Below are 24,966 nucleotides of genomic sequence, written 5' to 3'. Positions count from 1 at the left end.
CGCTGGGTCACCGACCCAGGACCGTGACATTGCAATCTACACTACAGCTCAAAAGTCTGAAGTGAATTAGAAACGTCTTATTTTCTCACAACAGTGAAATTCTCTTTAATGTTTTACTAAATTATTGGAAATGTAAAGAAATATAAACAATCACTGGTAACATTTATCATAAGTAACGAATGAGATTTAGTGAAATATCTACATAAGTGCACTGTTATGTGGTAAAGTTTCACAGGATTATTTGCAGATAGTTATGAATCCAGGATAAACACTGTGGGCTCCAGGAGACGGGGCAGAGGTACTGCAGGCTGTCTGAAGGCACACTCACACACTGTCACAGAAGAGTGCAGGGATCCAAACAAGCTGACTCCAAACTTTTACATGTGTACGTGTGTCTGTAACTGATCAGGATTTTTAGTTGTGTCTATCATCAAAAACTGAGTTGAAGTGTTTTAACTCTGATGGCAAACTCTCCCTAACACGTCCACTTCATGCATGCTTCCTGATCTGTCACGCTCATCAGTGGCTCATGGATGTCTGTACTTGACCACAGAGGCAGAGCATCGTTCAATCCTGCCAGCTGCCTATCTAGGGAGCATTTCAAGGATGACAGACTCCACTTTCTCTGCAGCAAGACAGCTCATAACGTTTTAACAGTGTCTCCCTGTCCTCATACTTCTATATCATCTTCTCTAATAGATCTACAAATCTACACTACAGCTCAGAAGTGTGGAGAGAATTTAAAATGTGTTGTTTTCTGAAAACGTGTAAATCCTGTTTGATGTTTAGTGTGGGATTATAATATTATCTTATGCCATGTTATACCCCTGATTAATGATTGTGAAATTATTATGTAGTTTTAGTTTGCATTATTCTCCTGAATTAGAAGAAGGTGATAACTCTTGCATTAGTTAAACTGATTTGCATTACATTAGACTGCTGATTTATTGTGAATGGATGATATTGTTTTATGATGCACTATACTGCTGAGTTAAGAAGAGAATATTGTGTGCAGAGAGTCAGGGCCTTGGTGCTCTGATAGCAGAGGAGACAGAGCACATTCCACAGGAGGTTCACCCCACCACCTTGTTGGGAGCAGAAAAACAAGGAGCCGAGGTCATAACTTAGGCGCTGTGTGAGAGAAAGAATGTGAATGTTTAGGCTTTTACGAGTAGGTGTGGGCCACTAGAGGCTATAAGAGTTTGAGTAACCCTCCACCAGTTTGAGATTTGCTGTGACCCTCTGCATGCATGTCTCCCCATCCGGATGGTTTATGCTCATAAAGTGTTGAATTGTATGGAATTAAAGATTGTTGATTGAGCATTGATACACCGAGTATTGTCCTTCCTTCAGCCCAAAGATCGAAAGAATTGGGAGGATTTAACATTAGTAACAGCAAATTAGTCAGAAATGTAAAAATATGAATGTTTAACAGTAACTTTGATCATGAATCATGGATGGGGTTTAATGAAACATCTACACGTGTACAGAGGCCCGTTTTCAACAATAACACCTCATTTGTTCCATTATGTAACCAACTGTCTGTTTATCATGTTAAAGCCCAACTAATCAGTCAACAAACTTTTATCGAAGGACATCAACACTGACCAAAATTATTTTGTCAACTAAGATAGTAATACATTTTGTCACATTAGAGTCTTGAACGCCCCATTTTCTCTTCCTTATTGTGATTACATCAAGTTTGCACTTTTCTATAAAAACACTGGCACTCACATATCTTCAAAACCCTCGGGTTTTTTTTCTCAGTTTCACAAATGGAATAGTTTTTATTTCTTAAAATAAAAAATAAAAAAATGTTTCCCCTTTTGTAGTTTAATTGAAATTAACCGCAAAATCATCGAAGACTTAAACTGGTGTGTTTAAATTCAGCAGTTAGTGCAAGTTCGACTTTATATTAAGACTTCAGTATGAAACCATCTTTGAAACAGCTTTCAGTTCAAGCAGACGTGTCAGGTGAGTATTTGAACCAATGAATGTGGATCAGTTCTACAGTCATCGGTCTATCCCAGACCATCCCAGCTTGCAGGGCAGATTATCGACTACGCCTTGAGTGGGGGTGGGGTTAACATTTTGCACAGTCTGTTGTCTTTTGTTTGTTGTTGGCACAGTTTGTATTGTATTACAACATTATATATGTGCATTTGTAGGAATTCTTCATGAGCCAAAAGAACATACTCCTTAATCTTAATTTTGTTCCTTCCTAAATTATCAAAAGTCCTTTAAGGAACAAGTGAGTGTAACCATTTACTCTTTTAAGTCCATTTTTTGACTGAAATGTGAGCCAATGAAGAAAAATTAAAATGGGAGAAACATGAACCGTCTTTCTAGGCCCCGTTCTGCTTCTTGTTGTCGTCTTTTCAGCTGAAGGTTTTTCAAGAAGGTTTTACAACAACCTGATTAATAGCTGAGAATAGAAAACACAACTTGAACACACAGTTTTCCAAATTGTAGGAGATGAAAGATAGCAGTCTGACATGTTTTTAATGTGAGTGTTAAATGACACCTGAATAAAAATCTTCACAGTGTCACCGTTTTGGCCAAGGTAATGACATCAATACTAAACATCTTATTTGACACCATCTTTCTAAGATTTATATACAAAGTACAATAACCTTGGTTTTTCTGAATTTAGAATTAGAAAACTAATTAGAGGTCCAGGTCTTTATGTCGGTAGTTTATTTGTGTCATTTGGCTTCATAGACAAGTACAACTGGCTATGCTGATGAACGCTGATCTGAGGCCAAGAAGAACAAGCAGAAGCCATAAGAAGGTCATGACTAACCTGCAGTAGTGTTTCTGTGCTATGACGAACTCTGACTGCAAATCTTCAAATTAGTTGGATTTTAGAAAAAACAGAACCTGTAAAAACCATTTCAGACTTAAAAGAACAATAAATATCAAGAGTAGAAAAGTTGAAGCTGGAAACTTGAAATACTAAAAAGAACACCTGAGAAGCTGTTGGTCAGTCACGTGAACCTGCAGGTGCCACCGTGCTATTACAGAACATCAATGTTTTTATTTATTCAGTCAATTAAGAGTAAGGAGGGACGTTTTCCACCTTCATGCAACACACACAAACACACACAGAGTTGTCAAACTGCAATTACGTCCTGTTGCATCCATTCAAAGCCCCTCTGCCATGTTTCTCATTATAAACTGGTTCCAGCACGTTCTTGGTAATTAGCACAGAGTCACCCTGCTGCTGCATAACCAAACGACCGGAGCCAAGAAATTATAAAATGGAGGCACAAAGGAGCAAAAGGCAAAAGTGACAAGAAGACGAGGAACCAGAAGCTGACGGACGGCAAAAGAAGAGAGATGGCTCAGAGAAGAATCAGGGGAGGCAAACTCGTGATGGGTGAGAAGAGCTCAGCCAATACAAAGCTTCATAGTGCTCTACAGATCATTTACTTGCTCAAAAAATGTAAAGAAATGAAAAACATTAAACCTGAGATTCTACCCATAAGAGGATTTTAGCTTAATTACAGTTAGAACCAATATTACCAGTTTGCTCACCAGCTCACAATCAAAGTTTTGGTCTTTAGCAACCACATTTCGGAAATCTCTCGCACAAATATTCATTTAAATGTGAAAGATTTGGAAGACAAAAGTTACCATACATCAGAGATGTAGTATATATATGATATGAAAAATTATTCCTTCAATCATTCATCTTAGAAAAATAATTTACAAAGATGTGAAATAACCTGCATTTATTTTTTGTTTATTTATGATTCACTGCACCAGATTTAATAATATTATGAGTATAAAGCCACGGCATTGCTCAAATTCTATTATTGTTGGTTTGGCAGCCCTTAAGAGGACAGTGCTAATAATAATGATAAATGAAAACTTTTATTTTAAACTTTTACAGCTATTTGTATGAGACCTTTTATAGAACAGGTTATAAATGTAGCTGAAAGACTGCTTGAGGAGTGTACTTATTAAATAAAAGGAAAAAAGCCAAAAGGACACCAAACTGTGGCCCTGCAGCTGCTTTCTCTAACTCTGCCTCCGCTCATCTTTTCATGCTTCACAGTGTTGTGTGTGGTGGCAATGTGCAGAGCCATCCCCATCAACGACCTCATCTATCGAGCCTCTCAACAGTCTGACCAACTGCACGCGCTCAGCACGATGCTCACCCAGGAGCTGGTCTGTACCTGTGTGTGTGTCTGTCTGTGTTTGCACTGTAAATAAAATGTCACAGTCTCCCTAAACATAAAAAACACAAACTTCCTGTTTAAACGCTGATGCTTCCTTATTAGCTCGACATGCAGTGCAGTGGGTCTGCTTGAAGCTGCCTCATTAGCAGTTTCTAAGTTACAACATTTGGTTAAACTCTTGAAAAAGCAGCAGCCTTTGTGTTGAATTAAAGCCTGCCAAGCAGTTGTTGGTTATAAGGTAAGTTAAGATAACCTTTATTAGTCCCACACTTGGGAAATTTGTTTTGTTACAGCAGAAAATATGTATGGTCATAAGTGTAAGATGTCTCTGGCAAAAGGTCGGCAGCCTTAACCAGGTTTCCTTCATGGGTCGACCTTCAGGATCAATAAAGTTTTATTGAATTGCGCTGAAAAGTGGATAGTGCAAAGTTATATAGAAAAATTAGAAAAACACTGGAATAAGATAAGAATAAGATACTGTACACAACTGTACACAATAGAATAGAATAGAATAAAATAAAAATACTATATACAATAGAATAAAATAAAATACAAATGCTATTTTCAATTGAGTATAATACAACAATGCCAGAAAAGAGTATTGCTATCAGTGATCAATAAAAGTCAGCATGCTAAAGCCTGAACAATCTGTCTGATTTTTTCCCATTTACTTAAACAGCAGGGCTCTGAAGTATTCCCTATAGACAGGGTTCACGCGTGCCACACCTCCTCTCTACAGACCCCCACTGACAAGGAACAAGCACTTCAAGTATCAGTAAGTCATTTTACTTCAACCTTGCCTACTCTCCGTCACACTGTTGCTATGTCATATCTCTGATATCTTCAATATCTCTGCATCTCTGCTCACACAAGGCACAATTTATTCAAGAGCCCCTTCAAACAGTAGTTTAAAGCCAACGAGAACAAAGGTGTCTTCATCTCACTGAGACATTATGTGCACACATGTTTTCCTCTGTTTTCCCAAAATCTCCTTCACCTTATTGTTTGGATTTCTCCTCTAGGAGTCAGATCTGTTGTCCCTGGCTCGCTCCCTCCTGCAGGCTTGGTCGGGCCCTCTTGTAGTCCTGTCCTCCTCTACTAACGTCCTCCCGTACTCAGCCCAAAGCACCTTATCCAAAACTATCCAGAAGATGCAGGAGCACTCCAAAGACCTTAAGGATGGCCTGGATATACTATCTAGCAAGGTGTGTGGGCTGCAAACAATAATTTCTGAATATGCATTTATTTGAACCAAGAATATTTAAAAATAAAGTCAAATGAAAATAATTTTTCCCGGACTCTGTTTGTGTCCAGATGGGTCCAGCTGCTCAGACCATCACTTCACTTCCATTCATAGAGACCAATGAGATCGGCCAGGACAAGATTACCAAACTGCTGTCCTGCTTTCGCCGGGACTCGCACAAGATCGACAGCTTCTTGAAAGTCCTGCGCTGCCGGGCAGCAAACATGCAACCCCAGATGTGCTGAAGAGTGGCTGTCCAGCCTGAATCTGTGAAAAGATCGTTCTTACAGCTTCTATTGCTTATCAAATAGAGAATTGCTCATGATAGAAATTTGCTGTCTTAGATATTATCTGGTTTGCTAATTAGTAAGCTTTTTAGGCTTCAGGGATTAAGGATAAGGAGGAATTATAAGGCAGGAAACTATCCATGGTTTGACTCTTTTAGCACAGTGAGTAAAACAGTGATCTTACTTTCCACTGAGCTAATTCTGTGTGTAAAATCTCTGTGACTCCTCCTTGTCTTTTCCTTCTGTTGCAGCAGAATCCCCTGAAAGCTAATCTACTAAAGATGAAATCTAGGGCTTCAATGAAGAGTTATGTTTTCTTCCTAACTAGTGCTTAGTTGATGAGAAACTGCAGCATTTGACTTGAGTCGTGTCTTTTAAAAAGCTTTGTGAATTCAGTGCCTTTTAAGTAAACGATTTCTTTAAAATCTGTATTTCAATAAAAAAAAACTTGCACGGTGAAATTCTGTTATTTATGTGTTTGTTTGTTTTTTCATGGGAAATGCAATACCTGTGGAAAGAATAGGAATACACTCAAGTTTCTTGGTGACCATAGACTGTATACAAAAGACAGACCTCACAGACGTTTCACAGTGGTCTTACCTACAGAATTGTTGATTCACATTTTAAAGCGTCAATTTGACAGTATTTATGTAGAGCAGTATTCGAGCCAGAAACAACCATATTTGGAAGATAGGGTGTTGTGCTAAGGTCATCAGCTGAAGCTAGGTGCTATAGGTGTATGGAGTGTCTAAAAACAAAGGTAGCCGCTAAATAACAGGCTAATAAAACCCTAGGATTTTGCTGACAATATTCAAGTACAAACTACAATATTTACACAAAGCCAGACGGGCTGTGCCACAGGCTGAGAAGCTAGCAAATAAGTTTAAATCAACTTGACCTGACTCACAATGATGATAACAGTTGCAATATATATATATATATATATATATATATATATATATATATATATATATATATATATATATGCTCAGTGAATACCTCAGGCAGCAGAAACCCAAGAAAGAGGAGGGAGACGAGGAACCATCATGGAAGGACAGGCCCCTGCACGGTATGTACCACCGGCAGATAGAGGAGGTGGCTGATATCCAGAAATCCTACCAGTGGCTGGACAAAGCTGGACTGAAAGACAGCACAGAGGCACTAATCATGGCAGCACAAGAACAAGCTCTGAGCACAAGATCCATAGAGGCTGGGGTCTATCACACCAGGCAAGACCCCAGGTGCAGGCTGTGTAAAGATGCCCCAGAGACAATCCAGCACATAACAGCAGGGTGCAAGATGCTAGCAGGCAAGGCATACATGGAACGCCATAACCAAGTGGCCGGCATAGTGTACAGGAACATCTGTGCCGAGTATAACCTGGAAGTCCCGAGGTCAAAATGGGAGATGCCCCCAAGGGTGGTGGAGAATGACCGAGCTAAGATCCTGTGGGACTTCCAGATACAGACGGACAAAATGGTGGTGGCTAACCAACCGGACATAGTGGTGGTAGACAAACAGAAGAAGACGGCCGTAGTGATCGATGTAGCGGTTCCGAATGACAGCAATATCAGGAAGAAGGAACACGAGAAGCTGGAGAAATACCAAGGGCTCAGAGAAGAGCTCGAGAGGATGTGGAGGGTGAAGGTAACGGTGGTCCCCGTGGTAATCGGAGCACTAGGTGCGGTGACTCCCAAGCTAGGCGAGTGGCTCCAGCAGATCCCGGGAACAACATCGGAGATCTCTGTCCAGAAGAGCGCAGTCCTGGGAACAGCTAAGATACTGCGCAGGACCCTCAAGCTCCCAGGCCTCTGGTAGAGGACCCGAGCTTGAAGGATAAACCGCCCGCAGGGGCGTGCTGGGTGTTTTTATATATATATATATATATATATATGTACTCCCGCATTATAAGGCACATTAAACGAAACAAAACAGTCAGATAAGTCAAACTTTACTTAACTCATTCTTCTTGCTTTTTCTACTTCCGTACCATTAATTGTTTAATGCTGAATTCTCTGGCAGCTGCTCTATTCCCATGTTCTGCTCATGAAAACAGGGTTTGATCTTTAGTTTCATTTTATAAACTGGACTTATTTTTCTACAAAGGTTTGAACTTTGAGAGTATTTAAACAAGAGAGAAAAGTGTGAAAATGTAATAACACTTATTATTATTATGATACTCTAATGCAATTTTCTCCTCTTTTCTCTCCCACCATGGTGGGGACCATTGGCCCAGGGCCGCCCATACGGGCGCTCCGGCCCTGTCGGTGGGTTTAATCTACCCCACACTGAGCAGCGCGCTGTTCAGAGCAGCAGAGCGCTCCATCAGCCTCGTAAGCCGATACCTATCTGCCACGTTCATTCCTTCTCGGCGGATCCACTGCTTTGCTTCGGACATGAAGAACAAACATAACCAACAGGTGAAGACATCGGCTTCCAACCGATTCGACATGTCCAGCTTTGAGGTGTCACTCCAGCAACTCAACGATCTGTTGACGGACGAAAGCGGCTTCTACAGCTGGCCAACAAAACACTTCCACGAGGTCTACCCGAGGATATACGTCGGCAATGCGTGAGTCATTGTTGTCATGTATAAAGCGCTTTTTATAGACAATACAAATCCTTCATTATGACCACGTGTTTGTAAAAAGCCTGTATCATTCTGAAAATGTGCTCATACGTGCAGGATGCACTATGAAACTTACAGAAAAATATGGAGAATATGAATGAAGTTATTATTGTTATTAGATTATACCTATATGACGAGGAAAGGTCAGCCTGCAGAGAGGATTCACTGAGTAATGAAAGATGTAAACACATCATTGCATCTGTTTGCTTTGCACGAGCACGCTTCACTCATGCGCTGTAGAAAGATCTAGACGCTCCAGAGAATGAATACTTTAGCTTGAGCTTACTAAAAGGACTTATTGCTGTTAACCAGCACTGTCACATATATGACATATTTAGATTTGTTAAAAATCGTATGGTATGGCAAAATCCATTTTTTCTCTTGTCTGAGTGTGAAATAAAATAAAAGGATGCAGGAAACCAACCAGCATACCATGGCCTTCACAGTCTGTTTAATTTTTGAAGAGGTGGAGGGGAGAGGGAAAAATGGTAGGAGTGGAGGAGTTTATAAATAGCTCATGTTCTTAACCTGCAGAGCATCCACAGAGGCATGCTCTACTTTTACTGATTTCTGCATGGTCAGCATTGATGGCACACTGAACTGTGTTGAATTAATTTTTTTGAAACGATAAACTATACCTCAGACATCCAGGGTGTCTGAAATCATGTTTTATTTGTAGCCTATAGCATGTTTGAACAACAGACGTCGACCCAAAGTTAGAGACGGACACATTTATTTTCCAGTACTCCAAAAAGTACAGTTTGAAAATACATGAAAAGCTAAGAGGTGTCTGTTATAGTACTGTAGAAAATCAAAATTACAAAATGTGTTTCAGAATTTGTAAATTGATGAGCTGATTCATCACATAAGTCAGTGCTTTCCCCTAAAGCTTATAAAGCCCCTCTATAAGTTAAACGTATCGGCAATTGAAATACAAATAGAGGGCTGCATGTTAAGGAAAGTGAAATACAGGCCAACGTAGAGGGATTGGTTGAAATTTACTTCAGTTAAATGTTATTAATATAGTACCAGTCATCTCATTGGGCTTTATATTATAGAGAGTGAATGATCTGTATTAGTAGCATGTGGCAACAGTGGGGAGGAAGAAAGACAAGACAGACATAAAAAAGGAAATAGGACAAAACACTAAGTTCATTTGCCATGGGGGAGGAGCTTGCCTAGTTAAGCATGCACTAAGAAGGATGAGTACAAGATGCCAAAGACACCCAGAAAACATGGTTACAACTCTCATCTCCCTGGTGACAGCTGGTTGAAGTACGACCGCACATGTTTACATTGTTTCTGCACAGAGAAGAAGGGTAATGAGACCGTCTCTGTGTAATGAGCATTTTTAAAACAGAAACTAACCCAGTTGGTAGATGGTTGTAAACAGATGGCCACACAATGTCTTTTGCACTTACTCAGATTCTTATAAGTGGAACATTTAGATGTGCATAAGCTACTTATGCACAACCAGAACTTCTCTGTACATAACGTACACAACGTTAGCACTATAAACCCAGGGATGCAACCAGGTGATTATGAAAATGGTTAGCTCAATAGAACAATGACACAATGTTTGTATTTTACTTCTCTTTTTTCCAATAAGAATGTTTGTTTTAACTGTAATACACAATGATATAGCAGAAACCTGTTCTTGAACACAATCTTTGTCCTGCTAGAAAGTCTAAGGAGGACATTCAAATGAGGTTCAAATGGTGATATCTATGGCATCAGCTGAACTTGTTTTTGACTTATTTATCAAACAGGAATGTTCCAAAGTACTTTTAGTTTACCCCAATGATGTTAACAAGTTTGTCTCAAAATGTAGACTTCAGATGTTTAGCTGCAATCTTTCATTGTATATTACATGTGTGGAGTTTAAAAGAATTAAGTCTGTCGCAGATTTGACCTCCAAGACGTTAAAGAAGCTTTCAGTTGATGTCGGGTAGTTTTTGGAGCTTGATCGTTGGTAGAAACAATCTTTTTTTTCTTTTTCAAAATTGTCTTTTAAGACTGATTATACAAATGACATGAAGCATGTTCATGAAGCTTTAGAGGCTCTGATTCAGTGGAATCAGACATTTGTTTAACTTTGTTCATAATCTCTGTGATAGCTAGCCTAAGTGTTAGCTTACTGTAGTGAAACATTTGCTGCTAACACGTGACACTACATGGCGTCTTCTTATCTCACGCTCAGAAACACTCTTTCCCCCCAATAAACATAACCAATTCTAAAAGGTAGTCACAATGTTTATTAGATGACAGATAATCATGTTTTTTAATCATATAATATAATTGATAATTAAAAAGTACTGGAATTCTAATGAATTAATGCTAATGTTAAAGTTTGAGGTAAACATCATTTGAATTCCTTCACAGCTCTTTAATGTAAGCTGTATGCAGTGAGGAATATTCTAGATTTGAAAGAAAATAAATTTTACATGGCTGACTCTAAAAGCTTTACAGCAGCACTTTTGTTTTTTAGACCTGTGAGTCATAGCAAGACCTCTCTAGTATATGTGAAGGACAGAGCAGAAGCCCTCTCTGTTAGATCTCAACAAATGTCCTCCTCACAAACATAGGCTTGGATAGATAAGGGAAGCATATCTGCACATAACATGCACCCACGCATCCTTCTTCCTCAGCTGCTGTGTTTATGCTTTCATGTATCTGTCCTGATTCCACTGAGCTGGCGTGCAGTTTGAGCACCAGTCTGCAGTCTGCTCTATTTTTAGCTCTTTACATCTCTGAGGCAGGAGGTGCTAAGTGAGGCAGCCTTTCCAGAAGTTCACAGTGAAAAGAAGCACATCTCTCTGAGGCACAGCAGTGCATTTATATGATGGGAAAAGGAAACATGAGACAGAAACATGAGTGACACTACACTTCCTTCTTTAGCTTGCAGTCTTGTGTTCTCCAGAAGAATCTGTTAAAACTGAAGAAACACCATCAGCAACAGCTCAGGTTCATTAACCTGTAATTGCTAGTGAGCATAGACTGTATATAAAAGATGAATACAGTCACCGTGATATCAACCACTGGTTAGGGATGGGCCTTTGTGAAGGTGCTAAAAGCAAGGGGTGGATCTGACTATTATAACTACTGATATAATCCTTGTTTGACTTCATCAATGGAGTCCATGAATGTAGATGTTTATGTAGACTGTTCTGGAGATTCACAGCCCATAGTTACCTGATTCAGAAAAACATTTATTACCTTGTTGCAGAATGAATAATGAATGAACAACATGAATTGTGTTTTGTGTTGTAAAAGCAAGAAATGCACAGGTGTTGTTAATGTTGGCTTATTTCCATTAAGTCACACTTAGCCAGCAGGCTTCCATAATATATAGTTTAAAACAAATCACAGTTTGTCTGGAGCCATGTTTCCATATTTAGTTTCTCAGTTTTAGCACCGTTACCTTGAAATTATTTCATTTGATAGTCTGGCGTCTGCTGGCCTCTGCTGGACACTCCCAGCACTCCTCCTCACAGCCAGACTGCACTGATTTCAGTGCATGAATTAACTGCATGTGAAAAAACTGTCATTAGATAATTGCCAATGTTTATAATGAACTCAACAATGGTGCCATTCAAAGCAACCTAACTGCCAGTTTTAGCCATGAATGGGTATTTTGTTTACTCTTCGTGCTTGCTGCAGATAAAGCTTGAGAGAATAGGAACCAAATGCGGATAAATGAAAGCCAAGGACGTAGTTCTGTGCAGCAAACATATCTAACAGTGCAAAGACAGGAAGCAAGACAGATACTGGCAGCACATCAGTAAGCAAGGGAGGCGGGTTTGTTCTTTTAGTCATAATTACTCTTTTATTCTACTTTCAAATTCAATTTTAATTCTCTAGTATCGTGTCACAGTAATCTGCAGAAAGGACCTACAGTATCAGAGAGAAAGCTCCAACAATCAGATGATCCCATAAGATCAAGCATTTAGCAGTGGTGGGGAGGAAGAACTCATTTTTAACAGGAAGAGGCCAACAGCAGAACGAGGACAGTCGTCTGCTGTTTCTGGTTGGGAGTTGAAAGGAAAGAGATGACTACAAGAAGATCATATAGACAAACTGAGGTTACACAAAATTTTATGACATGCATTGTTTGCGATTGTGGCGAGTCCAAAGCCACACAGCGTAGAAATTTCACGAAAACCTTTTGCAGTAGTCCAAGCACTGAGTAACAGGGGTCAGACTGTGTTTAGTGTGTTGTCACGTTGATATTAAGCACAACCTGTAAGGTCCCCTTCATATTGCATATTTGCTTCTGTTCTTTTCTTGATGCAGATTTGTGGCGACGAATGTGATGCGCCTGAAGCGCCTGGGCATCACCCACATCCTGAACGCTGCAGAGGGAAACTCCTTCATGCACGTCAACACCAGTGCTGAGTTCTATGCTGGCACAGGCATCATCTACCACGGCATACCGGCCAGCGACACAGACCACTTTGATATCAGCATTTACTTTGAAGAGGCGGCCGACTTTATCGAGAAGGCTCTGGCGTACAAAAACAAAAAAGGTCAGAATAGAGGAGCACACAGATGTATGTGAAGTATTTGAAAAAATACAGTCATATCACGCTAACTGCAAGAAGTTCTCGCCAGTCAAGACGCTGGCTAGAACAAAAAAGAAAGACAATGTTTGCCATTAGGTTGTAAAAGGAGTGGCAAGTTTCATAAGCTTCATACTTTGAGGCCAACACGTATTAGATTAGAATTAGATTTGTCAGGTGATAACTTTGCACAGGTTTGAGGGCTTTTGATCAAACTGTAACACCTGCATCTCTTTTCCTCTGTAGGTAAAGTGTACGTCCATTGCAGGGAGGGCTACAGCCGCTCGCCTACCTTAGTTATCGCCTACCTGATGCTGCAACAGAACATGGACATCCACACTGCTCTGGCCATGATCCGACAGAAAAGAGAGATCGGACCCAACGACGGCTTCCTTCGGCAGCTCTGTCGGCTAAACCAGAGGCTGTCCGCTGAGGGGAAGCTCTGGAACAAATGAGGGAGGCAGGAAAGCATGCTTATGCTTAATCGCACACCCGTCCTTTCACTTGTTCTACAGCCTGAACGAGCCACAAATATGTGAGGGAGTGCCTGCTAAACATGGAATTTAATGTGTAAATTCGGGTACACTGAATTCCCAGCATGTTTACAGGGTCTCACGTCTGTGAATATTACGTTCATCTGAGCTCACCTCGTATTTTTCAGATCCAGTCTGTGTAGCGTAAATATTTTCCTGTTGCTCACTGTTTCAGAGAACATTTTAAGATTAAGAAGTAAATGTTGATATACATTTATATATGTTGAAAGTGGTGAAAATTTAGATAGTATAGTTCTGTGTGATACTGTCACCGCCTTTTCTCATTGAAGCTTCCTTTCTCTTCCGCCCTCGTGGGGTCGAGCCCTTAGTGTTGGCTTCTCTCCTGAAAACACTGCCAAATGTCTCAGTGGCAGCCGCTGCCGAAGGGGACTTCAAGTGGATACTGTGATTTTTCAAATCGAATCAATGATTTTATTGCACTAGTTGGAAAGATATAATAGCTATTTTTCAACTTCTAATACTCTGACACTTATGTACAATATCGATGTTTAGTATATGCTTTAGGTAAGTGCACATATTCTGACCTCACATCTGATAGCCTGCCTCAAAAGTATTTTTCAGTCTAAACATCATTCTACAGTTATTGTGCTTTATAGAGAAATGTTAAAATGTTTTACATTGCCAGATGGTTACCTTTTTATTAAAGAGAAACTAATGTACTTTAATATTATTGGACCTGCTAAAAAGAACTAATTATTTATGAGAGTTGGATGAAAAGATTGACTGTAAAACACAAACCTACAGCTGCCAGTTAGCTTAGCACAAAGGAAAATGCTACGCTGTAGCACAGTAGCTAATATAAATATCAGAAGAATTATAGTTAGACATTTTGGTATATAGTATTTTTGTAGAAATTTAATCAAACAAGGAAAAGCATGTTAAATATTGAGCTTTACAGTTTTGTGTGTACCATTATGCAAAGGTAGGCTCTTTGTTTTGTTTTTTCTTTTTCTTATTTTTCAAGCTATGCTAGCTACCTGCTAAAAGTAGCTTTGTACATATTTAGTATACAAACACGTGGTATCAGAGAACTTCTAATACAGAGCTCAACAGTAACATACTCCCTTTTTTTTAATGGTTTAGGTTCCATTTTTACCACTGATGTTTCAGAAAAACCTTAAATATTAACATTTGGGTCATGAATCCAGCTAACAGGCTACAAGATGAATCATGACCATGAAGAGATTTGATTTTTAATCCCACTACAAATACCAGATACCACATCAAATGATCCTTTTCATTATCCCAGTGCTGTATAATAGTTATGAGTAGTTAAGAATATCCTTTTTGAGCTTCTCCTGTGCGTGTACGTGTGTGTGTAGTGGAGTATAGCTTAAATAATGATATGATACAGTGCTTCATTTGTTGTTGCAATCACTATTCTCCCAGTTTCTGAGAAAACCCCCCACAAATCTAAAATTTGAGGGTATCCATAAATCACATTTTTCAAAATAAAAGGGATAGAGATGAGCGGTACCGTTCAATTTGTTGTTCCTTTAGCCATTGAACTCCTTTTGCTTGCAGTCATTGAGGACCATCTTGCAAGTGCCCTCTGTTGAGCTTCTAACTGAAATACAGCTAAATGAGATTAACAGGACGTTGAATTGTGCTCCCTTATTGGCCCCAGTGGTATCAATCCAATCATCTAACTCTCATCATGACCATGAAACTATTTTTCAATTCCTTTAATGTTAGCTTTGGGAGATTTGAATTCTTCCACTGAGCAACTCTATAATTGTAAACTGATTGTAATGTTAATACTGCCAAAACAAGACAATTATTTCCCAGTTGCTTCTCAGTCAACGCCTTTTGCACATTTGTATGTTCATATGAGTGTTTTTGTCAAACTATATCTAGTTTTATATACGGCAGCATGTCAAAGTAACACTTTTAGCCCTGTGTACACACAGCTGTGTATATCTGTGTATATCTGCTGAGTCATGGTGTGCATTATTAAGTGTGCATTATTAAGTGTGCATTATTCCTCACAATGTGCATTAGTCTGCCTGTGACTTGTGAATCATCATGTGCATTACTGAGTAGTGGTGATATAACTGGTCATGTCAGTAGACTTTCCGATGATGACACTGCTCTTATGAAGTGCACTTTATCCAATGACGCTGGTGATTGTTGTAGCTCTCTTTTCATATATTCATAAATAAATAAATGAAGTAAACATGGCTGTCTTTCTTTAATGTGTGGCTTCTTTCAAAGGAAAATATCTCAGGTGTGAGATCTCAGCATGCCAAGATCCACAGCTAGAATAGATTACACAATACATAATTCAATTCAATTCAATTTTATTTATATAGCGCCAAATCACAACATAAGTCGCCTCAAGGCGCTTCATAGATACAGAGAAAAAAACCCAACAATCATATGACCCCCTATGAGCAAGCACTTTGGCAACAGTGGGAAGGAAAAACTCCCTTTTAACAGGAAGAAACCTCCGGCAGAACCAGGCTCAGGGAGGGGCGGGGCCATCTGCTGCGACCGGTTGGGGTGAGAGAAGGAAGACAGGATAAAGACATGCTGTGGAAGAGAGACAGAGATTAATAACAGATATGATTCAATGCAGAGAGGTCTGTGAACACATAGTGAGTGAGAAAGGTGACTGGAAAGGAAAAACTCAATGCATCATGGGAATCCCCGGCAGCCTACGTCTATTGCAGCATAACTAAGGGAGGATTCAGGGTCACCTGGTCCAGCCCTAACTATATGCTTTAGCAAAAAGGAAAGTTTGAAGCCTAATCTTGAAAGTAGAGATAGTGTCTGTCTCCCGAATCCAAACTGGAAGCTGGTTCCACAGAAGAGGGGCCTGAAAACTGAAGGCTCTGCCTCCCATTCTACTTTTAAATACTCTAGGAACAACAAGTAGGCCTGCAGAGCGAGAGCGAAGTGCTCTAATAGGGTGATATGGTACTACAAGGTCATTAAGATAAGATGGGGCCTGATTATTTAAGACCTTGTATGTGAGGAGCAGGATTTTGAATTCTGGATTTAACAGGAAGCCAATGAAGGGAAGCCAAAACAGGAGAAATATGCTCTCTCTTTCTAGTCCCTGTCAGGACTCTTGCTGCAGCATTTTGGATTAGCTGAAGGCTTTTCAGTGAGTTTTTTGGACATCCTGATAATAATGAATTACAGTAGTCCAGCCTGGAAGTAATAAATGCATGAACTAGTTTTTCAGCGTCACTCTGAGACAGGATATTTCTAATTTTAGAGATGTTGCGCAAATGGAAGAACGCAGTCTTACATATTTGTTTAATATGTGCATTGAAGGACATGTCCTGGTCAAAAATGACTCCAAGGTTCCTCACAGCGTTACTGGAGGCCAAGATAATGCCATCCAGAGTAAGAATCTGCTTAGATACCATATTTCTAGGCTTTTCAGGGCCGAGTACAATAACCTCAGTTTGATCTGAATTAAGAAGCAGAAAGTTAGCGGCCATCCAGCTCTTTATGTCTTTAAGACATTCCTGCAGTTTAACTAATTGGTGTGTGTTATCTGGCTTCATGGACAGATAGAGCTGGGTGTCATCTGCATAGCAGTGAAATTGTATGCTATGTCTTCTAATGATGCTGCCTAAGGGAAGCATGTATAATGTAAACAGAATTGGTCCTAGCACTGAACCCTGTGGAACTCCATAATTAACCTCAGTGTGTGAAGAGGACTCTCCATTTACATGCACAAATTGGAGTCTATTAGATAGATATGATACAAACCACTGCAGCACAGTACCTGTAATACCTACAGCATGTTCTAATCGCTCTAATAGGATATTGTGGTCGACAGTATCGAATGCTGCACTAAGGTCTAGCAGGACAAGCACAGAGATGAGTCCACTGTCAGAGGCCATAAGAAGATCATTTGTAACTAGGGATGGGTATCGTTTAGGTTTTATCCGATACCGGTGCCAAATCGGTACTTTTGAAACTGTGCCGGTGCTCAAACCGGTGCTTAAAGAATGGAGAACACAAAATTGGTCCAAAAACCTCTCATGTTCAGCTGGTTTTTGTAAAAAGATAACAATGTTAGCCTTTTCTGCAGCTATGGGGCATATAAGGTATCACTCTTGGCTGGAAGCAGTGCTTAAACAATGGAAAAAACACAAACTTTATCCAAAAACCTCTCATGTTTAACTGTTTCCCTCTTTTTCTTTGGTCATTTTAGCCTTTTTGGCCAGGGTGAAGGGAGTATCTGCCATCAAACAAGAAGACATGTAGCTATGATGATGTTTGCTAGTTCACCTTACCTGCATTAATGTAATAACGTGGTTAGCCTACTCAACGTAAATTACACACGAACAACATTAAGCTACTCACGCAGAGAAGAACGGCTGCTGCTGCATCATCATCCTCATCATTTCTGCTACACTGGCAGGGCTAGGGGCCAGGACTCTCCTCTTCAGGTTTTTGGGGGATGTTGCTAACTCCGGGTCCGATAACAGGCACCACACCTGCAGTAGATGCGCTCGGTGTGAGGTCTCGCAGCAAGCTATCAAATACAGCGCATTTCTTGGCTTTTAAAAAAAAACGCTATGCGTTGCCAGGTGTTTCATCAGATTCGAGGTGTTACCTCCTTTGACAGTATCACAGTATCAGCTTAAAGCACTTCTTGCTGCTGAGTTTGCATATTTTGCTATGAAGTACAGCCAGACTTTCGACCGCTTCGCCTTGGGCATTTTTAATCTGTAGCTCTGCTCTAAAAGAACGTACGTACCTGGACCCGCCTACTATCCTCGGAAACGTAAAATGATTGGCTAGAAGTGTATCACAGCTCAGGAAAAAAAAGCACCGAAATAAAGCACCGAAATGTGCGCTGCTTTTCGGTCTGGTTACTACCGTTTATGTCAGAACCAGTGCCATCATGGCACCGGACACCGGTACCCATCCCTATTTGTAACCTTCACTAAAGCTGTTTCTGTGCTGTGATGAGCTCTGAAACCTGACTGAAACTCTTCAAATAAACCATTCCTCTGCAGATGATCTGTTAGCTGTTTGACAACTACTCTTTCAAGGATTTTTGATATGAAAGGAAGGTTGGAGATTGGCCTATAATTAGCTAAGACTGCTGGGTCTAGAGATGGCTTTTTGAGTAAAGGTTTAACTACAGCTAGCTTGAAGGCCTGTGGTACATAGCCGATCATTAGAGATAGGTTGATCATATTTAAGATCGAAGAATTAATTAATGGCAGGACTTCTTTGAGCAGTTTTGTAGGAATGGGGTCTAAAAGACACGTTGAAGGTTTGGAGGAAGTAATTATTTAAGTTAACTCAGAAAGATCAATTAGAGAAAAAGAGTCTAACTTAACATCAATGGTACTAAGAGTAGCTGTAGATAATATTACATCTGTGGGATGATTATTGGTAATTTTTTCTCTAATGATTAAAATTTTATTTGTGAAGAAGTTCATGAAGTCATTACTAGTTAACGTTAAAGGGATTGTTGGCTCACAAGAGCTCTGACTTTTTGTCAGCCTGGCTACAGTGCTGAAGAGAAACCTGGGGTTGTTCTTATTTTCTTCAATCAGTGATGAATAGTAAGATGTTCTGGCTTTGCGGAGGGCTTTCTTATAAAGCAGCAAACTATTTCTAAATGATGATCCTCTAAATTTGTAACACGCCATTTCCTCTCCAGATTACGAGTCATCTGTTTTAGGGTATGTGTTTGAGAATTATACCACGGAGTCAGGTACTTCTGATTAGAGACCTTAGTTTTCACAGGAGCTACAGTATCCAGAGTTGTACGTAGTGAGGAGGTAAAATTATTAACAAGATAATCGACCTCTGTTGGGGTAGCGTTCAGATAGCTGCTCTGCTCTATGTTGGTACAGGGCATTGAAGATGATAACAGTGGGTGGATTATATTCTTAAACTTAGTTACAGCGCTTTCAGAAAGACATCTACTTTGATAAAGTCTACTCTCCACCGCTGTGTAATCAATTATTGTAAATGTAAATGTTATCAGGAAATGATCAGACAGGAGAGGGTTTTCAGGAAACACTGTTAAATGTTCAGTTTCTATGCCATATGTTAAAACAAGATCTAGAGTGTGATTAAAGTGGTGGGTGGGTTCTTTTACATTTTGAGAGAAGCCAATTGAGTCTAATAACAGATTAAATGCCATGTTGAGGCTGTCATTTTTAGCATCTACATGGATGTTAAAATCACCCACAATAATTATTTTATCTGAGCTCAGAACTAAATCAGATAAAAAGTCTGAGAAATCAGACAGAAACTCTGTGTAAGGCCCAGGTGGACAATAGATGATAACAAATAAGACTGGTTTCTGAGTTTTACAGCTGGGGTGGACAATGTTAAGCATCAGGCTTTCAAATGAATTAAAAGTCTGTCTTGGTCTTTCATTAATTAATAGGCTGGTGTGAAAAATTGCTGCCACACCGCCCCCTCGGCCTGTGCTTCGAGATTTCTGGTAGTTAGAATGACTCGGGGGTGTTGATTCATTTAAACTAACATAATCATCCTGCTGCAACCAGGTTTCTGTAAGGCAGAGTAAATCAATTTGTTGATCAATTATTAAGTCATGTACTAACAGAGACTTGGAGGAGAGAGACCTAATATTTAATAATCCACATTTCACTGTTTTACTCTTTGGTACAGATGTGGATACTTTATTGTTCTTTCTTTGTAATTGTTTATGTTTAAGTTGTTTGTTGCTGGTTTTTAGCTTGTTTTTTGTCTGTTTGGAAGCTGACACAGTCTCTATGGAGATGGGTTTTTGGGGGGGTAGCAGGAGGAGAGAAGCTGCAGAGAGGCGTGTAAGACTGCAACTCTGCTTCCTGGTCCCAACTCTGGATAGTCATATTTTGGGGGGTTTAATAAATTTGTCCATATTTCTAGAAATGAGAGCTGCTCCATCCAAAGTGGGATGGATGCCGTCTCTCCTAACAAGGCCAGGTTTCCTCCACAAGGTTTGCCAATTATCTATGAAGCCCACATCGTTTCTGGGACACCACTCAGACAGCCAGCAATTTAAGGAGAACATGCGGCTAAACATGTCACTCCTGGTCTGATTGGGGAGGGGACCAGAGAAAACTACAGAGTCCCACATTGTTTTGGCAAAGTTGCACACCGATTCAATATTGATTTTAGTGACCTCCGATTGGCGTAACCGGGTGTCGTTACTGCCGACGTGAATTATGATCTTACTGAATAATAGCAGCAGTTACACAATAGCACATTTTATTTTATCCCATCATACAGAATGCAGTACCACACAATAGTATTTTTTACCAACAAGGAGATTCCCAAACAGTTATGAGGTGAAATGTTTTCATATCTCAGCATGATGTCCAGTGTGTCCTGAAAAAGGTCTGAAGCAGCAAAAGAAGTTTCAAGCCTAAAAGCAACAAAACAAAACAAGCCAACAAAAAAAACAAACTGTCTACAGCAGATGAACAGTATCTTAAAGTCATGAAGTCAAGAAGAAGAATGCAGATGTGACACAGGACCTTACAGATGATCTGGTGGCTGTCAAGAAGGCAAGGAGGGGAAAATGGGAGAAAAGAGTGTTTGAACTAAAAATCAATGTTTCATGAAATGATAAATCCAAATTTGAAATTTTTGGTTCAAATCATCATCAGTACGTATGGAGGTGGTCAGGAGAGAGATACAACAGCAAGTGTCTATCCAGTCTTTAAATGATGACATAATGAATCCTGCGTTCAATGAGGCTGTTGTGTTTTTAACATATTTTAATGCTTTGTATCTTGTTCTGTTTAATCTCAACAAGCCCCTAAAAACACTGTCACTGTCACTGTCAGATCACTGTCGGCCTCTCTCGGTTTTTATTACCGCTAATCAATTCAAAGCTCAGTGTTACGGTCACATACTGCAACACGCATACCGGTGCCCCTGCTCAAGAGGGAGTTAATGAAAAAAGAGGTACAGTACCTGCTTGAAAATGGTTTGGCCATAGCTCTTGGAGCTCTCCATGTCTGCTGACACCAAAGTCAGACGGTTCTCCTCATTTTTGTACTGATTTTAGGAGGGTAAGTGCAGTCACAGTCCCTGATTCACATCCTCGCATGGAAGACTTCATAGACAGAGTTGATGGCATCAGTCACCCGGTTTCCTACTTCTCAGCTAAGTTCAAGCCTCATCAACTCAACTATTCCACCATTGAGAAGGAAACCCTGGCCATGATGCTTGCTTTGCAGCATTTCGACGTGTACGTGGGGTATGGTTTATACTGGCCATAACCCTCTGGTATTCCTAAAGCATATGTACAATCACAACCAAAGATTGAGGAGATGGGCGTTGCTTGCTCAGGAGTACAACATAGACATCAGACATCAGAGAGGTATGGACAATGTGGTAGCTGACGCACTGTCCAGGACCCAGTGTTAATCTTGATAACAAACTTGGTGACATGTGTTAAAAGTATATCTGTTTTACTTTATGTGATATTGTATGTTGGGGGAGGTGTTACGGTCGCTGACCTCGCGTGGCTCTCCCTATGTGAGAGAGCCTTTTTCTCCCTCTCCTGTGTTCCAGGTCTGCCTGATGAGCCACAGCTGAGGTGTGTTACAGCTCGTCAGCCACGGCATAGACTGCCATCTCAAACCGCCGCACCCCCTCCACTTCCCCCATTTGCCAGAGCTGTGAGCTACAGTGGTTTGGGCAGCAGGCTTTAGCTGTGTGTGTGTGTGTGTGTGTGTGTGTGTGTGTGTGTGAGAGAGAGAGAGAGAGAATTTAAACTCTGTGTAACTTTGGTTTTCTTTCTTTATTGTGAGCAAAGGTGTGCCTTTACAGTGTTAATCATTAATCACAGTGGAAGCAGGCAGAGGTTCTCTGCCATTTTTGTTTCAATTGTTTTCTCCTGTTTTTGGCTAGACAGGGACCTCGGCCATTGTATTTTGTTTTTGGACAGAGAGTTCTTGGTTTGTTTTTTAGTTAAAGGGGGTGCTTTTTTTTGTTGTTTTGGCCCTGGAGACCCTGAAGAAAAGAGCTTCCCTGAGTTCATTTTTACTTTAGTAGTTTTGTGCAATAAATTAGTGATGGGAATTCCGGCTCTTTTTAGAGAACCGGCTCTTTCGGCTCACGACCGGCATTTCAGGTTGTTTTGTTGCTTTCATTAATTTGATATTAACAACAATATAAAATTATGCACAAAAGGAATTACTAATGTTAAAAAAAAGTGGTTTTATTTATATATGTTTATATATAAAAAGTGGCCTGTATTTGTATAGCTTACAAATAGTCCCTAAGGACCCCAAAGCACTTTACACATCCAGTCATGCACCCATTCACACACACACATTCACACACTGGTGATGGCAAGTGTAGCCACAGCCGCCCTGGGGCGCACTGACAGAGGCGAGGCTGCCGAACACTGGCGCCACCGGGCCCTCTGACCACCACCACATTTCTGGCGTTAACTGAACTTCCAAAACAGAGCTACCTGGATTACTTAAATTACACAATTGAAAGCATATTTCTATTGTTTGTGTATTTATACACAAGCACTCATATATATTCAAATAATTAAAAAACAATGTTCATTTACCTGTTACTACCACACACCAAATCCGGTCGTTGGTACTTGCTGGCTTGGTACTTGCACTAGGTAACAAAAGCTCAACACTGCGCCTAGCATCCTGGAGCACTTCTGTTGTGTTTTGTAGTTTTTACATGTTTTGGAGTTTGTGCGTGTTTTGTCTCTAGGGGCCACTGTAAATATACTTTTATTTATTCACTCCACATACAATGTTATAAATAAATCATATAATACAAAAGCAAACTATTTTCCTTTCAACTTTTAACTATTTAAATTTTCAGCTTTTTCCTTTTAAACTAATTTAAAACAACACAAAACACTGCAAACCACAACACAATTAAATACAAATTAAAATATGAAAACAGAAAGAACATGCATATTCTCTGTCATATGGGCCTGCATGAATAAACTTTCTGAATCCTTTATCATCTGCAACTGAAAATAGTTGTGGATGATTACTATACCTTTCTACTGTGATGTTGTTGTCCCTGACTCTTTCTCTCTCCCTCCCTCCCGCTCTGTTCCTGTGCTACTGCGAGTGTAACTACCGCCCCTCCCCCTCATCCCAGCGCAAAGCACAAGGCTGCATGCTGAGTGAAGCGGAAAAAAAGTGCGAGAGAGAGGGTGAGAGAAATAAAGAAAAAAACCACGGCTCCCAATAAGGAGTCGGCTCACATTGTTCACTCCAAAGAGTCGGCTCTAAGAGCCGTTTCGTTCGCGACCGACACATCACTACAATAAATCATGTCTAATGACATCTATTTTTCAGTAGTTTGTTTTCTTTTTCACTTTGTGTTACCCCCCACCCTAGATAACGCTTCGTTTTTAAGTGGGGAGTAACACTCAGTTTTTAAAACCTTAGGATGTAGCTACAGCCCAGCCCATGCAGCAGTAAATTAATGACTAACCTCGTATTATGGATGGATTATCTCAGTTGTTCTCCTGACTGAAGTTTGGTCCTTTTACAGCATCCTGCCATGCGATTGCATTTGTCCATCAGGAACCCTCATCTTAACTTTTATTGAGTGGAAAAAAGTTAGCATTCATCCTCCACCTTTACTGTGTTTATATTATGCTAACATAGCTGCGTCGCTAGCGATCACATAGCACATCATTATATTAAACCAGCTAGCCCAACTTCAGTAACCCTACAAATGTCACTGCTGTTTAGTTTCCTGTCTTCATTTATGTCGGAAGTGATAGCAGAGCTGTACGTCTTAATTTGTTTCAGAAATCGGGGGATGTTGTCAAAATTGACAGATATATGGACAACATGGGCAACAGCTTAATTTTTCACCATGACAATAATCTCAAAACACACCTCCAATGCAGTAAAAATTTGAAATCGAAAAATGGAACATCATCAGTAATGGATTGGCCTCCCCAGAGGCCGGATCATCTGGACAGGGAACAGAACAAAAGGCAGCCAACATCCAAAGAAGAGCTTTGACGATCCTTCAAGAAGCCTGGAGAACTATTCCTGTAGTAGTCTTTAAGACTACTTAAAGAAATTCCCAGAAAGTTGCCTAAGAGAATTCATTCTATGTTGAATAGTCAAGGTTTTCTTACCAGATATTGAAGTATTGGTGGTGTATTCCTGTGTATGTTTGCATGTTTCTATGAAATGCTGCACACACTATGTTGAAATGCACCTGAAATGCATCTGTTTCCACCCAGTCTCTCCATGGAGTTCCTACCTGCTTCATTAATGGTGGAAGCTGCCAGTAGAGTTTTTTCTTATATATTTCAATCTAGACACCATGCACACAATTCAGCAAAGCAGCCAAAATAGTCTTTCAAAACATTTGAATTCATATTTTAATCTCACATCTATTTTTACCTGCATCCAAATATTTTTTCGTGCACTGTCTGTACTTGTCATTAGAGTCCACAAAAAGACACAAACATAAACCCTGGTAACTTTGAACATTGATAGCTGGTTGTCATTTACTGTGTCCTCTAGAGGGGGCTGTGGGACTACTAGAGT

At 40.0% G+C, this 24,966-nt stretch overlaps 2 protein-coding genes across 2 annotated transcripts; both read left to right on the top strand.

Annotated features, from left to right (window-relative positions):
• The first annotated feature begins 3,275 nt into the window (after positions 1-3,275).
• On the top strand, positions 3,276-6,155 carry LOC308411327 (prolactin-2). Its single transcript, XM_080905215.1, has 5 exons — positions 3,276-3,379; positions 4,061-4,173; positions 4,864-4,959; positions 5,207-5,389; positions 5,499-6,155. The coding sequence occupies exons 1-5, from the start codon at positions 3,340-3,342 to the stop codon at positions 5,670-5,672; spliced, it is 606 nt and encodes a 201-aa protein (XP_080761341.1). The 5' UTR covers positions 3,276-3,339; the 3' UTR covers positions 5,673-6,155.
• Positions 6,156-7,999: 1,844 nt separating this feature from the next.
• LOC308411520 (dual specificity protein phosphatase 3-like) lies at positions 8,000-15,632 on the top strand. The gene is made up of 3 exons (XM_080905448.1): positions 8,000-8,286; positions 12,637-12,869; positions 13,149-15,632. The coding sequence occupies exons 1-3, from the start codon at positions 8,111-8,113 to the stop codon at positions 13,355-13,357; spliced, it is 618 nt and encodes a 205-aa protein (XP_080761574.1). The 5' UTR covers positions 8,000-8,110; the 3' UTR covers positions 13,358-15,632.
• Positions 15,633-24,966: the final 9,334 nt, after the last annotated feature.

Source organism: Rhamphochromis sp. 'chilingali' (genome assembly GCF_963969265.1).
Source record: "Rhamphochromis sp. 'chilingali' genome assembly, chromosome: 15".
Taxonomy (NCBI): Eukaryota; Metazoa; Chordata; class Actinopteri; order Cichliformes; family Cichlidae; genus Rhamphochromis; species Rhamphochromis sp. 'chilingali'.
The sequence above is the reverse complement of the archived record's forward strand: the minus strand, read 5'-3'. Positions and strand labels throughout refer to the sequence as shown.